The sequence below is a fragment of the Amblyomma mixtum genome, chromosome 2 (assembly GCF_055824585.1).
Source record: "Amblyomma mixtum isolate Tamu chromosome 2, ASM5582458v1, whole genome shotgun sequence".
Lineage (NCBI taxonomy): Eukaryota > Metazoa > Arthropoda > Arachnida > Ixodida > Ixodidae > Amblyomma > Amblyomma mixtum.
Window position 1 is genome coordinate 160001061 of NC_143013.1, and position 15358 is coordinate 160016418.

The 15358-nt window shown below is 42.8% G+C and overlaps 1 protein-coding gene across 1 annotated transcript; it reads left to right on the plus strand.

Moving 5' to 3' along the window:
- The first annotated feature begins 5752 nt into the window (after positions 1-5752).
- LOC149361410 (uncharacterized) lies at positions 5753-14468 on the plus strand. Its single transcript, XM_089568071.1, has 10 exons — positions 5753-6146; positions 8006-8094; positions 10051-10345; positions 12927-13010; positions 13098-13145; positions 13548-13595; positions 13721-13765; positions 13891-13935; positions 14061-14122; positions 14451-14468. Exons 1-10 carry the CDS (start codon positions 5834-5836, stop codon positions 14466-14468), a joined length of 1047 nt encoding a protein of 348 aa, XP_089424197.1. The 5' UTR covers positions 5753-5833.
- Positions 14469-15358: the final 890 nt, after the last annotated feature.

Consider the following 15358-nt stretch of genomic DNA (forward strand, 5'->3'; position numbering starts at 1 on the left):
TGGCAAGTTTTTCTAACACAATGTCTCTTCCGTACTTCAAAAAATCTGCTGTTACCTGATCCTCACCACCTGCTTTCCCCCTTCGCATTGATCCTAAGGCTTCCTTTTCTTCCCCTTTCGTTACTGCTGGGATATCTCATTGCTGTGCTCGACTGCATCTCTCAGTAGCTTGATGATCACATTCGCTACTGTATGCATTTGTGTACAACTCTTCGGCTGCTGTATAACATTTTACGTATTAAGAACGCATGCAGCACCTGTTAAAATTCTCGTAAACCGCTCAGTCATTTTCTGGCATAGAAAAAAGTGCTTGTAGTGCAATATGCTCTATCAGGCATACCTACATAGGAGGATTAGTATGTGCGCTCATAAAAAAGGCGATATTTTTTAGTGGTTCATTTCAATTGTTTATGCATGAATCAAGGCCTCCAACTAACAGATCAATGCATGCGAACTCGATTACTTCTACTACATGAAAAGAAATATTAATAGTAATAATTTACATAACTTTGCTGATCGGCAGGGCACTACCTGCGCAGATCCGGACGCCGGTGGGCAGGACTATATAAGGGTTGAACCGAGATTGCGCTTATGATTGAAAAGTTATGAACTTTTATTTCATGCCATAGCCTAGTGTGAAATACTGTTCCATGCTGTTTATCTGATGGATGTGTATTTATATGTATGCACAAGTATGTTTGTGCGTATATCTGGAGCACTACACGAGTGGGGAGCTCAGCGTCACGTTAACGAGAAATGGCAGCAAAAATGTGAATATACCGCCGGGAATTGCATCGGTCGTCAGTCCATCTGCACAATGCGAATGTATTAATAGGATTTCTTTATTTTGTGTTGTGTTAATTTAGCGCATACTCAAGAGAAATTCATGTGCCAGTTATCAACAAGCGCTCCATATGCTGTACACACTGCATCACCGAAATCTCTCCACGTTTTCAACATACTTTCAACAGGGTGTGTTGCGGGCTGCTGTAGTTTCAACATAAAGTCAACCATGTTTTCGTAACAGAAGTATGATTCGCGGGGCGAGCAGCAAGTGTCCTCGATACTCTGGCATGCGATCAGTGAGGTTTTATTCTTACGCAGATTTAAACTTGTATACCGAATAGGTGCGGAGATTATGTTCCGACCATACCTCAACCTTTGGCCGCGAGCCGCTGTTGGGTACCGTGTTGAGTAGGGCCTCAAGCTGAAAGCAAAAACAGCATGGAACTTGAGGCAAACACTATAGTAAGGCACACAACTACAAAGATACAATAGGTAAGACTTTTGCAATAGACTTCCGCTTGTGCGTCGATAGTGGGTACCTGGAGTGTGCGCGTCCTTTGCTTAAGGCGCAAGTGAGACTTACAAACGACCTGCCTGAAAACTGTAAAGTAGACATTCGTAGGGCGCTATGGAAAATGCTTAAAACGTATGAAATTGACAATTCCCTCTCTTGTACAGTGAGTGTCCTACCAGCGCATCATATGATGCCCATCTATACGACCTATGTGGTTTCGCCGTGAACACCTAATGATATTCGGCCAACAGAAGTGGCTTACCCTATCAAAAAATCCAACAGTCTCTCCTTGTTGGCCCTTGAATGGCAAACAGGAATTGCTATTGGCACTCTGTTTGTCAAACAAGCCAGTAAGCCAACACCAACAGATTCCTTATTGGGCCGTGTTGGCGGAACGCGAAATTATGCCAACACCAACAGAGTGGCTTGAATGGGAAAGAAAATCCTGACTGGTACAGCTGTTGGTCAAAGACGCCAGTAAGCCAACACCAATAAGTGGCTTGAATCGCAAGCAGGAAACTTGTTGGGTGAACACGCCATGTAGCCAATAGCAACGTGCAAACAGGTAAATTTGTATGCGCAGCAAAATATTGACACTGTATGCCATGAAGACAACCCGTACGGTTATTCAGTCAGCATGCTTTGCTTCGGATGGTCTCCTTCCGTGTCATAGGTAATTTTCTGTGCACTAATAGAAAAGAATCGCGGCTCGATTTTCAACATATCAACGCGATCCAGTCTCCATGCATGTGCGGTGTGTTCGTTAAAATGGGCAGTGAAGCTCGAATCAGTTTGTCAAAGTAGATACCACACTGATCAATGCATACATCGCCGATTAGCTCTATGCATCGCCGAGCTCAGTCACGCATATACGAGGGGGTACCCAAAAGAAACCGGACTTATTTTTCTTTGAACTTATTTGTTCACATTTTAAGCACAGACCTTCAATCTCCTTCAAAGTATTCCCCACTTGCAATGATACGCTTGTCGAATCTTTCATTCCATTTTTCAAAACATTGTTTAAATTCATCTTTTGTGATGCTTGACAGTGCCTCCGTCGTTTTTTTCTTCACCTCAGCAACATCGGCGAAACGCTTTCTATTCACCTATTTTTTCATTCTAGGAAACAAAGAAAGTAGCACGGGGCAAGGTCGGGAGAGTATGAGGGTTGAGGAATAGGGGTAATGCCATTTTTGGTCCAAAATTGTCGTAGAGACAGACAGGGCTTTGTGAGCAGGGGCATTGTCATGATGGAAAAACCAGCCACCCGACCGCCACAAATCTGGCCGCTTCCACCGCACACTGTTGCCCAATCTTTTCAGAGCATCCAAGTAGAAAGCCTTGCTAACTGTCTGACCCTGCGGAACAAATTCTCAATGGACGACTCCTCTCACGGCGAAAAAACAAATCAGCATTGTTTTGAGGTTTGGTTTCACCTGACGAGCTTTCTTGAGGCGAGGTGAATTTGAAGTTTTCCATTGGCATGATTGTTGCTTTGATTCAGGATTCGATTCAGGAACACTTGAGTTGTCCCCATAGCATCGTCCTTGTACGTCTTTCTTAATATTTCAAGAGTTTCCATTCAACTTTTTCCGAGCAAAAATCAGAATTTCACCGGCGCGCGCTGTTCACGAAAATCAGCCATTGCAAAAACGACATTCACACAAAACAGTCGTCACTCTAAAACTCTGCCTAAACTAGCCTGACCTCCTTCAACGACGGCACTCGGCTTACTGACTCTGGAATGTTCGTTCTATGCGCTCCTAGTGGCAAAACGCGGTACCACAGAAGCTTTGCCGACCAAAAAATTTAGTCCGGTTTCTTTTGGGTACCCCCTCGTATTGCCTTCGCGTCTACGCAATTCATTCGACGGCTGCTGGATGTGTTTTGCAAGAGTGCGAATAGCACTGGATGTTATCGTAGCGCGCAGATCTAACGCATATCGCCATGCTTCCTTGCAGTGGGTCGATGAATATGCAAGCCGACAATGTGCTGTTAAGGCTCGCCGCGCAGCTATATATGCGTTCCTTCCTACGTATAAACATTTGTGAAATGTGCATTGCATATGAACGCGTAACAAACAGCGACCGTGACCCAGCCGGATGGTGGCATCGAACAGTCAAAACCAATCCCGCGATTGCATTTCTTTAACAAATATTGGCAAGATTATATCTGACGCCAAGTTTCGGTTCGCGGCCGACTGACAAGCGCTCAGCAATCATACGAATTCGCATTAAAGCTATGCATTTGCCCTGTATGCGATATACTTTTCTTCATCGACGCGATCCTTTCGTACAGCGTATCCAGACCGCGTAATTCGTGCCAAAGAGGTCATTTCGCATATGCGACAACTAAATTACATGTCTGGACTAGTTTGAAGCGTAGCGTACGCTGGCTACATACATAGAGGAACGTACAGCTCACGTCGACGCACACGTTACGCGCAGTTGCCGGCTCGTTTGATTTTCCGGTTTTGCGGACCAGTACCATCTGGCGGGATAAGAAAATAAAATATTGTAATGTGCCCGCCCGTGCCGTGAAGTATATATGTGTGTACAGTTGTACAAGTCTGAGAACAGAACATTTAAGATCCGTCCATCTTCTTCGCACATCAATGCAGCTAATTCTCGTGCCTGCAACTAGCAGCGCACTGCCAAAGCCAAAAGTAAAGTACCACTCATAGTTCCTTAATTTAAAGGATGCATATCAGCATGAATCTGCACGCTTTTTTCATACTAATAAAGAAAAAAGGAAGGGAAGCATATTTGTACCCTCACCTCAAGATGTAGTTCATACATGTGCACATTATTTAGAATAAATATTGTTGTTGATTGATTCAATGTGAATTAAGACAAAACAGGACACACTGTCTCCTACATTTCAAGTTGTGTCCATAACTCCAAGTACACATTACTCGGACTAGCTCAGTACATGTAGGCGAAATTTGTTGGGCCACAGCGCCAAGGGTAACCGCATTTTCGAAATTCTAAAAACTGATATGGGTATTACTTACGATGGGCTACATGCCTCTCAATAATTAAGGAGCTCAACGGTAATAGTTTAAAAGTTAATTATTAAATGTTGGTTATAAAGCCTGCTAGTTAGCACGCCTTAGCTGCATTATGATGTAGTACACCACTGACAATGCTATGCCACAGAAAGCGCGCATCTAATTCAAATAGCTTATTTTTAAAAATTGCAGAAAGTCTTAGGTGAAACACCCTGTATACCAAGCGGACTGCTTTATTCTGCTCAAAGAAGCAAGGAGGAAGCACTGAGTGAGCGTTCAAAGTGTAGAGTGACTGATTTTTTTTTAAGACGCTGGTTCCGAAGTAATCTGCGAGATAGGGTGTAGCAAAGTGACCGAGGCGCCTAGGCGCCTTTCACCGCGCCTCGCAGGGTCGATGCATGGTGTCATGCATAGAATCAGTTGAAACCCTACAGCAGCCAGGTGCGGAGAGGCGCAAGCTACGAATCTCTCCGTGGGCTTCTTCGAGGCGTGCCATTATAGTGTACTAATTCTAGTACACTATTGCCATGCAACGGCCCACGCCAATTGACTGGCCACACCAACGAGCCAGCGGCCGGCACCGCTGATAAATTCCCTTCCTCGCACATAACCCGCCGGCCACTATTTTTTTACTGAAGCCTACGAAGAGAATTGCTCATTTCGTTCAGATACACTTCACGTCCTGAAATCCGGTAAAACAATGAGACCCACGAAATAAAGATTCAAAATCCGCTAAAAAATCTGCTAGCCGCTAGACAAACATTTTTCCCGCTAAGAGGCAACAACAGTCACTTAATTTAGCGGGAAAATCGCTAAAATGGCGACACTGAATTCTGCATGTACTTCGTATGAATTTCGAAGTCGAAATAAAAAATCATAAACTATTTGAGCAAGGTTGCTTGGACATTTTGCCTTTTCGTACATAAAAGCACGCATGTATATACGAGTACAGCTATAAATTATAACAGCACGTTTTACGTGGGAAAAGTACTTGTATGGTGTGTTAGAGATGACCGAAAATGGGAAGGGGGAGCGAGTAAGAATACCCACGCACACACAATTTTGGGGGAATAAAAACGGATATATTGTGGTTACAATTCAAGTTCGCGCACTTCAAAAGGGTTCGCACTGTCTTACACGCACGTCCGCTCAGATCGCTCGCGCACCACGCACTCTCGCTGCGCTTCTTGCCGCCGACGCTGATGAGTCGACGCGCCGCACTCGCGAAAACACAAAGCATCACAAACACAAACGGCGTCCTGACGGCACCGGGATGAAATGGAAGAGGATAGGCAGGAGATGCGGTATGCACTCCGGACCGAGCAACGCACCGAGCCACATTCACGTGAGCGCCACTCGAGGCAGGCGATGCGGTGTGCACTCTGGACCGACCGGCAAACCGAGCCAGATTCACGTGAGCCTCTTGAGTCGAGGGGACGACTGCCGCCGTCTCGACGGGAGTAGGCGCCGATGAGAAATTGCGTCGTACGATCGCTTACAGGTGGCACTATATTTTGCTGCGCATGATGCATGAAAGCCTATGCACGCCTTATAGTTTTGTCCGCGTAGTTGAGATGCGTCCATTGCCAAATCAAGGCGCGTCGCGTTGCAAACTTAGTGCGCATTTGCGGTTCGTTTTAATTGTTCCCGAAATGTTCGTCTACTGTGAGTACGTGTGTGATCATACAACTGCTGTTGTTGAACACACTAAAGTTCAGTCATTTGAACCAAAGAACGTCGCGGATTTCGATCCGGGAAAAAACTACAGCGTCTACTGGTGCGGCGACGACTTCACCGCTGGCGGTTACTACGATGCCAGAATCATACACATGACAGGTAAGTCGCCAAAAGGCCATCCATTGTATTTTTTTTTTTGCGGCTGAACAACTTTTTGCGGTATTAGGAAGGTGTATATACAAGCGCGTGCCCTAAGTATGCATGACTTCCGCACCTGTGCGCGCGCTGCTCTACGCAACGACACAACCGTCTTGAGAGCTCAAAATGGAGCACTTTCGGGGATCCATTGGCTATATTATAGATATTTGTCGCTTCGTCAAGGGCTCGTGAAAATATTTTGAGGCATGACAAGTAAACCACGCAAAGCGCGCAAGTTGAGGTCGCGGGAAGCGGCGAATGGAAAACATGTGCTCTAAAGTTTCGATTTCTCTTTTTTTTTGTAATTCTCGTATCTTCACCTGTCTTCTAGCGAATAATTATAACGAAAGGTTGCGAAGTTCATAAAATGACTTGTTTTCTCATGCGTAGTTGTCTAACATTGTCAACGAATTGCGCTTCTGATACCCCGCCGGTGCCTCCCGGTGCCGGTGCCGCCGGTTTCGCGGGTCGCGGTGCCTCGTGTATTTCGCGGGTTTCTGCTCGTGTTTTTAATTTTATTTCAGTGAGTATTGGGCTTCATGTATAAGAAAAAAATGGCTTTATTGCACACAACAAGGCTTTGTGTACTACTAATTATACACTTGTATACTTCCTTATTAACCATTGATGTCCCGGGGAGGACTATATGAGGGTATTAGTTTTAATGACTCAGTAACTGTTGCAGCTAGCGGAGCGTAAAATCCAAATGTGAAATCAGCATACAAAGTTTTATGTAGTATGTATGTATACACATATATATATTAAATTAAGGTATATTTTATAAATAATGGTAATAGTTTTAACTGCCATCCCTGCTGAAAAAAGTTCTATGTTGCAATAAACTCATACAGTTTATCATACAAATATCATAGACTTATCATACAAATCATAGAAAATTATCATAGAAATGTCATACATTTCTATAAATCATAGTCATCATAGAGATGTCATAGAATAACATACAAATTGTATGATATATCATTCAGATTGCATGATATTCTATGATGAAGCCTCTATGAGGTTATTGCATCATAGAAGTTTTTTTCAGCAGGGATGCCCTCCTTGAGGCAAAACGCTGTGGGGTACATGTTGCTATAGTGGCTCAGCCGAGCATGTGTTTCTCTGTTTTTAGTGTTTTATAATTTATTACCATACAGAGTTCCTGCCCTCAAGGCAGGACAAAAGGAGGGAATATGTGCTCAACCTCAAACACTAAAATGAAGTGTGTATGTGCTTAGAAATTGTAATCAAGCTTTTACTGCTTAAGACGTTAATTAATGTGTCTTCAACTAATTCTTGCTCAACAAAGGACATATGAATGCAGCGTGAAGTACCGCAGCTGTGCCCTCTTGGTTTGAGCATCCACCTTGCGTGCAAGCGGTGTTGGGTTCAATCCCCATACAGTGCCCCCAGGTGCTCAGAGATGATGCAGTGTGTGCAAGGTTTCCCTTGGCCTGGTGTTTGGCATATGTGCGGTAAAATGCTCGAAAAATGTGTCTCTAATTTCACCTTGAGTAGACGAAAATTCCTTGTGCCATGGTGCTCTTTGGACAAAGCTGCCTTTAAACCAGTAAGATCTGCAATCATCATCATCTGGTAAGCTGCATACAGTATGATTGCAGTAGACGGAGAGGAACTTGTACACAGAATTCGCGGATGCAGGTTTGTTCCATTACAATACAAAAAAATTGAACATTTTGTAAAGGTTGTGTGCATATCAGATTGGAAAAATTCAAAATAATATGCGGTGCAGCTCCATGATACATTCTTAACCTTTTATCAATGCACATTGCTTCTAACTTTCTCTATGTGCTGTGCAGAATCAAAGGAGGAAATGGACATCTACAATGAAAAACGACACCGAAGACCTCTTATACCACCCGAAGGGAAGAAAAGGACAAAAGGAAAGGTAAAGTCATAGCTTTTAAAGGCTGGTAATATTACTTTCAAATGTGCAGTTTTGCACTGTAAAAGTGTGTGTCTACTTGATGAACAGCTCACAAGGTGGGGCTTGTGACTGGCCTTGAAGACAGATCATTGCCTCCAGATATCCACTTCTATTTCAAGCTGTAAAATATTTGATCCTAAGTAGGTTGTCGGGCAGGTGAGTTACATTTATTGAAAGCAGTGTTAAAAAATATGGCCATGGGAAGAAGGTGTACACACGAAGATGAACGGACAGCTAATCTATATTCAGGGACTGCTCCACATTAAATACACTGCCTACTAGGATGCCGTGCTGACATTTAGTATGCTCCTTTCCCCACACACTCTTCCACGTGATTCCTGGCTCAACTTGGATCAGCTTGCAAGGTCAGCTGACCTTTGTGCACCAGGCTAGCAGCCTTCTTAGGGGTTGACTCTGAGTGACCAAACACAGTTCTACTGGGTCATTCCATGCCAAACACCCCAGACGTTGCACACAGCCATCTACAGTTTGTTCAAAAATATTCATGGCAAGTTATGCCAATGTGCCTAATCAAAGCCTGAAACATTTTCGTTGAAAAAATTTATTTGTGAGGTCAGTGCAGCTTGAACATTTAGAGAAGGCTTTAATAAAAACACTTATAGTCGGATACAACTTAAGTCTGCAGTGAAGCTCCGCCCATATATTTAGCCTCCGCGCAAGAATTCCTCCACGACGAAAAAGTAGTCCGTTGCTTAAACATACCTTGTTACCTATAAACAAGCTTATTGCAAGAAAAAAAATTATGAGCTTTTGAATTTTGATATGGGGATTGTTTATAAAATCAAACATTCAAGCTGATTTCGTTTACTGTTCCGTTTACAAAAGTCAGGCTGATTTTGTTTCTGTTCCAATTGGAAAGCGGCGACTGCGCCCCAGTGTTAGCAACTGCTGTTTTTTTAAGTTGTATTCTACTATAATATTAACATTTGGAAAATAATAACATTTAGAAAAGATTAATCATCATCATCAGCCTGCCTACGCCCACTGCAGAGCAAAGGCCTCTCCCATGTCTCCCCCCACAAAAAAAATACTCTGCCTGTCGATGGAACTGCATAACCAGGCCTGAAGTGCGGCCTGATCTCGGTGACCAGAACCGACAACGCACTTCCTCACCAGAGCAGGATTTGGCCACCCTGGTGTAGTACTTGGCCACAACCTTCTGTGAACAAACTAATTAAGAGAAAAGATTAATGAAAAACAAATTTTTAGAAAACACTCCACAATTTTTTCAGTGACATTTGCGCAGATTCTGGCTTTCGGCATAAATCAGAGCGTATAGGTTTTTACGGCTCAAATCTTTTTTTTTTTTAATTAAAGAAAATATGAAAATGCACCATTTCTGCTGTTTTTTTATACCAACTTGCTCTCGCATATTCAGAAATCGCCGTTTGGCTTCTCTAGATGTCTAGAACTTATAACCAATGTTACAGGTGATGAAACTGTGTACATTGAAGTAAGAAAAATACTAAGGTTGCAAAAAAGTGCATTTAGAGCCAAAACACTGGTTAATTTCACCCTGAGGTGATCCAAGTAAAAATACAAACAATGACAGGTTACATAGAACAATTTATTGCCTTTCATTTCTTACATTTTAATCGAGGTAATTTTTGTTTAAAGGGAGAAAAGAATTTTTGAACTTGAGCTCTTGCGTAGGAAGTTGCAAGTTGCAGATATAGGAGAATTGCGACCTGCACTTGGACCTGTGAAGAGCCACATGTAGCTCGCGACCTACAGTTTGCCCCCCCCCCCTCCTCCTCCCCCCTGTACTAGTGCATTGCACAACTTTCCCCATTATGCTGTGGCATGCTGCTGTCAGGATTAATCCTGATGGATTGCATATTTTGGTGTGTTCAGTAGGAAACAGTTCAGTAGGAAATTTTAATTGCGCCTATTCAGTTGCAGGTGACAAAGTCAGCAAAAAAGCTACGGCTTGATGTGCAGCGCCAACAGGAGCTGCAGTTGATTGAGGAGGCAGTGGTGGATGGAGCCGTCGACATGGTTCCTGTTGGATTGCACAACGAGCTGAAGCGCAAAACAGAGGCCTTGGAGATTGAACTGGCTGCGTTGAAGCAAGCAAGGGGTGACCAGCCAGCTACAGCTGAATTTGAAGCTCTTAAGGGCGAAGTTGGACAGCTCCGTATTCTGAATATGGAACTGCAGCGCAGCTTTACTTCCAAGCTCTTCGATGCTGGTAAATTTTCTTGAAAAGTTAGCTTCTTTGGAGCTGTTATGTCTTGATGCAGAGCATACTTTCAGATCCATCTACAGAATCATGTGTAGTGTGAAACAATTTTTTTGTTTCCCCCACACAGACACACACTTGTAAATGTGTTGTGAAGATGGTGGGGAACAGGTACTTCTAAACTTCTGAAATCCATCATAGCTGTGTGGAGGGATGCTTGTTGCTGTCGTGATTGCTTCCTCAAATTTCCAGTTAACTCGCTGGCTATAAGTTTCCAAAAAGACAGGAAGAGGATAGGCAGCTGGTCTGTGCAAAGAACCCTCGGTGTATCATGTGCCTTTTAACTTAACGGGAGATCATTAAGCATTAAAAAAGAATTTAAAATCTTTTTTTTCTTTTTTGAGGCAGGCCAGGTTTTTTCATTTATCGGAAATTTTTGTTTCTGCATGTGCTCATCGCGTTCAGAATATATATCAGTGCATGCTCTGCATATTCATTCATTCAATATCTTAGCTAGCGGAAGCTTCCTTAATTTCTTAGCTTTCATTTTCACTGCACATTAAAAAAACAGGGTGGCATATGCATGACTTTGGTAGCGCACATTAATGGCATGCCAGCACACAGTTCGGCACTGCTTATGTCAACAAAAGTTGGAAAGGAGGCTAGTTGATGGTGGACGCGCATTGCTAAGTGGCCAAGTGAAATCTTAGTGCATTATGAAACAGTAATCTGCAGTATTTTTGTTGGGAGCTCAGAAGAAAGAGCATGTTTCGCTTCTATTTAGGCCATTATAAGCTGATGAGCTGCATTACAGAAATGATCTAGTGTTTTATGTAGCCCTTCGTGCTGAGTACCAGATTTCCATTGGGTATAAAGAACAATTGCATTGTTTTCAGTGAAAATTGAATCTTAGCCTCTTCACTGGTATGTTGTTGTTAATTTGGCAGCAAAGGACATAATTATTGCTGGTAAAATCAGATTGGAAATCTTTCCACTGGCTGATTCAAACTTTTGAAGTCTTTGCTGAAAAGGACAGGTTGCCACCGTTTTGAAGTTAATGATGGTCTAGCATATCCTCTGAGATGCGCGCAATAAAATTGATGTTGATACACATGCTTCATTCATGAGAACGGCCAGTGATGGCTACACCTGTATTTCGTTTCTAGGTTCTAGCTTATGAAAGCTTTGTTTTCAGTTTGTTTTGAACACGCTACCGTACTGATACAGGTGAACCTAAATTTTTGTTTTGCGTCCCTTTAACATATTCCTCATATATATTTCTTTGCTTCTAATTTAGGAAGACTACAAAAAAAATGAAACTAACATGTATAAGTGCTGAATATTGTTCCTCGTTCATGCATTATAACTGCAGTGCAGTAGAATAAACAAGGTGTAAGCATTCTATAGTGCTGTTATTTGGAAGATGCAGTGTGCCCACAACCATGCAGTGCCGGCACCAAAAGAAATGTTCTAAAATAGGCTAGCTGCGGCTGTCACAGGACTGAGCTGATTAGAAATCAGTGAAAAAGGTCTGATTTTTCCATGCACATAGCTAGGCTTTTGATCATAAACAGGAAGCCTGAGTATGTCATAGAAGTTGCCAGACTGAAGCAGGAAGGTTAGCATTGTATTGAACAAATAACCCAGCCACAGGACGAAGGACAGGGAAGAGACAAGGTGCACACTGCGACTGAAACTAACAACTGTGCAGCAAGTTTTCTTGGGAGATGGATGTGCTTCATTAGAACACTGTTGTTAGTTCCAGTTGCAGTGTGCGCCTCGTCCCTTCCTTGTCCTTCAGCGTTTGCCTGGGTTATTTGTTCAATACAGTGCACCAGCTGACCCAGATTGCAACTTTTCTGCTAAAGTATGTACCAGTACTGCAGCCTGTGAACCATGGAATTACCCCTCCTGCGGCCTCAGTGTTGCAGAGTAGGCAAGGCAGATTTCGTTTGCAAACAGTATCCAACAGCAGGAGTTCAGTTTCATGACACGCAGGTACTGCTTGCAACTATAGCAGAGATTTGGATAGCATGGTGGAAGGCGACAAGCTGGATAACGTGGAAGTAAACTCTTGTATACAGGTAAAAAAAAGAGTTGTATGAAGAAACCTAGCAAAGATTATCGGTAGCGTTGCATTGCTGTTTGTAAAGCCGATACAATTTCTTCCAGTGTCGTGGCACTGGTGAACATTGCCATAGGGGACAATAAATTTTTACCTTTTCTCTAAACTCTACTTCAGAGAAAATTTATTGTTCGATACGGCAATGTTTACTCAATTATGACATTGGAAGTAATTGTATGGGCTTTCCAAATAACAAGGTAATGCTATCAGTAATCTTTTCTCGGTATTAAGTTGCGCTGTGAGCAAAATCATTAAGTGCCAGCTCAATGGCCTGTGTTTGATGAATTTATGTGATACCTGATTGGCATTGATATCCTCAGGTATAGGAAGCTGGAGTAATGAATTAACAGAAGTGTTTTAGGCAACTAAACTTATGTACTTAAAAACCGAATTATTCACTCTTATGTGCTATGATATGTAAGGGGGAAAGAAGGGATTACTTTTAAATTTATTTTTCTTTTTCAGAAGTGAGGCTGATATATGCAGCTGCCTCTGATCTTCCACTGAATATTGTGTATCAGCCCGCACTAGATAGTATGGAGAAGAATGGTAAGTAATTATTTGTCCACTTGCATTCTTTTACTTTTCTAAACTGATTTGAATGCCTCTGAAGCTCTTTACTTGTAATATCTGCAGGACAAGCCTCGGCGAGCGTTGCATCCCCACAGTGCCAAGTTCAGCATGGTAAGGTGTATACATTCTAAACACGTATTGGTTTGTTGAAATGGGGTTTGCTGGTGGCAGTTTCATGACATTTCAGGACGTGTGTTTGTAAGCAGAATCTGTAAACTTCTTGAACCTAGGGAGAGAACACTTTTTAGTTGAACCGGGTCAATTTGAGAGTTATCAGAATGATAGAGCACCGTTGCATTACCATGTAGACTGACACAGATGCTATGCTTAACTCCTTGAATGTGAGGCTAAAATGAAAGTGCTGACGTAAGTATACCTTTCACTGGCGAGACTTTGCACGGCTGCTTTGTCTGATGTGGCCGTGCAACAGTCGGAAGTACTGGCATGCCTTACTGCAAATAATTATGGAAGAGAAATTCCTCTGCAGCTCCTTATAACTTGCTGTTCCTACAGGACAAGCCTCGGCGAGCACTGCTTCCCTGGAGAGCCCAGGTCTGCTTGGTAAGATACACTTTCATGTTTTGGGTTTAGTGATCTGACAGTTTAGTGCTGTTTTGGATCGTAGTCGTATGTTGGGAGAAAAAAGCCTCGGTAGTTGGCTAACTTATTACTTGCTGCACCTACAGGACAAGCTTCAACGAGCACTGCTTCCCAGAGCCCAGGTCTGCTTGGTAAGATACTCTTTCATGTTTTGGGTTTAGTGATCTGACAGTTTAGCGCTGTTTTGGATCGTAGTCGTATGTTGGGAGAAAAAAGCCTCGGTAGTTGGCTAACTTGTTACTTGCTGCACCTACAGGACAAGCTTCAACGAGCACTGCTTCCCAGAGCCCAGGTCTGCTTGGTAAGATACTCTTTCATGTTTTGGGTTTAGTGATCTGACAATTTAGCGCTGTTTTCGATCGTAGTCGTATGTTGGGAGAAAAAAGCCTCGGTAGTTGGCTAACTTATTACTTGCTGTACGTGCAGGACAAGCCTTGACGAGCACTTCTTCCCTGGAGAGCCCAGGTCTGCTTGGTAAGATTCCCATTGTACTCCCGTGTTGGTTTGGTGATCTGAAAATTTTGATCTGCTTCAAAATATAGTGTTCATAAGCTGAAGCCGACTCGCCTGGGAAAGTTTGCTTAATGCTTGAAAGCCAATGAGCATCAGACCAATTTGATGTTGCTGAGAATTACTTAGCACCATTGCACGGCCCATGCAGTACGAAAAGAATGCCCTGATTAATTCTTTGAAAGCAACAATACATGAAAGCACTTTCTGAAGACTACCTGTTCGTCTTACTGCCAAGGCTTTGCACGGCTTCTTTGCCTGCATTAGCCATGCAACAGTCTGGAGTGCCTGCGTGCCTTATTGCAGGTAATAGTGGAAGAATAACACATCTGGAACTCCTTTTTACTCACTCCATCCGCAGGACAAGCCTCGACAAGTGCTGGTCCCCTGGAGAGCCCAGGTCTACTTGGTAAGATTACTCGATTGTTGGTTTGGTGATTTGACAATTTTGATCCACTTCAAAATATAGTGTTTATAAGCTGAAGCTGACTTGCCTGGGAGAGTTTGCTTAATGCTTAAAAGCTAATGAGTGTCAAATAATTTTGGTATTTCTCAGTTATTTAGCACCATTGCATTCTCCATACAGTGCGAAAAAATGCTATAACTCCTTTAGAGTGAGAATAAATGGAACGCTTTCAGAAGATTACCATTTCCTCGAATGACTTTCCATGGTTGTTTTGCCTAATATAGCCACGCAACTGTCTAGATTATCTGCACACCTTAGTGCAAGCTTTAACTGAAAAGCAACGCCTCTACAACTACTTTTTACTTGTGTACCTGTGGTACAAGCCACGACGAGCACTGCTTTTTTTTATATCAGTTTCGGAGTAGAGGTACCACATGCAGTGTTTGAATATTCCAGCCCCCATGAAAAAGTTAAGTATATAAGAAGCTATGTTAATTGATCATTTTATGGTTTGATCATCCCTGTGCATGCACATTTTATACTTTTTTTGGTGTCCAAAACAAAAAGTCAATTTTTGTCTTTGTGCAGGAGAAGGAGGCCATGGCCACTGCCCTGTCACTGAAGCTGACATACAAGTGGGCTCTACCAGGGATGATGGAAAAGTAATCACCTTTCTTTTTTACAAGCAAGCATGTAAACATCTGGTGGAGATGGTGTTCCATGGCTCCCAGTTTTACTGTAAGGACTGTGCTTTAAAATATAAAATATCTTGTCAGCTTAAATGGGACGACAAATTTCTTATGGTCTA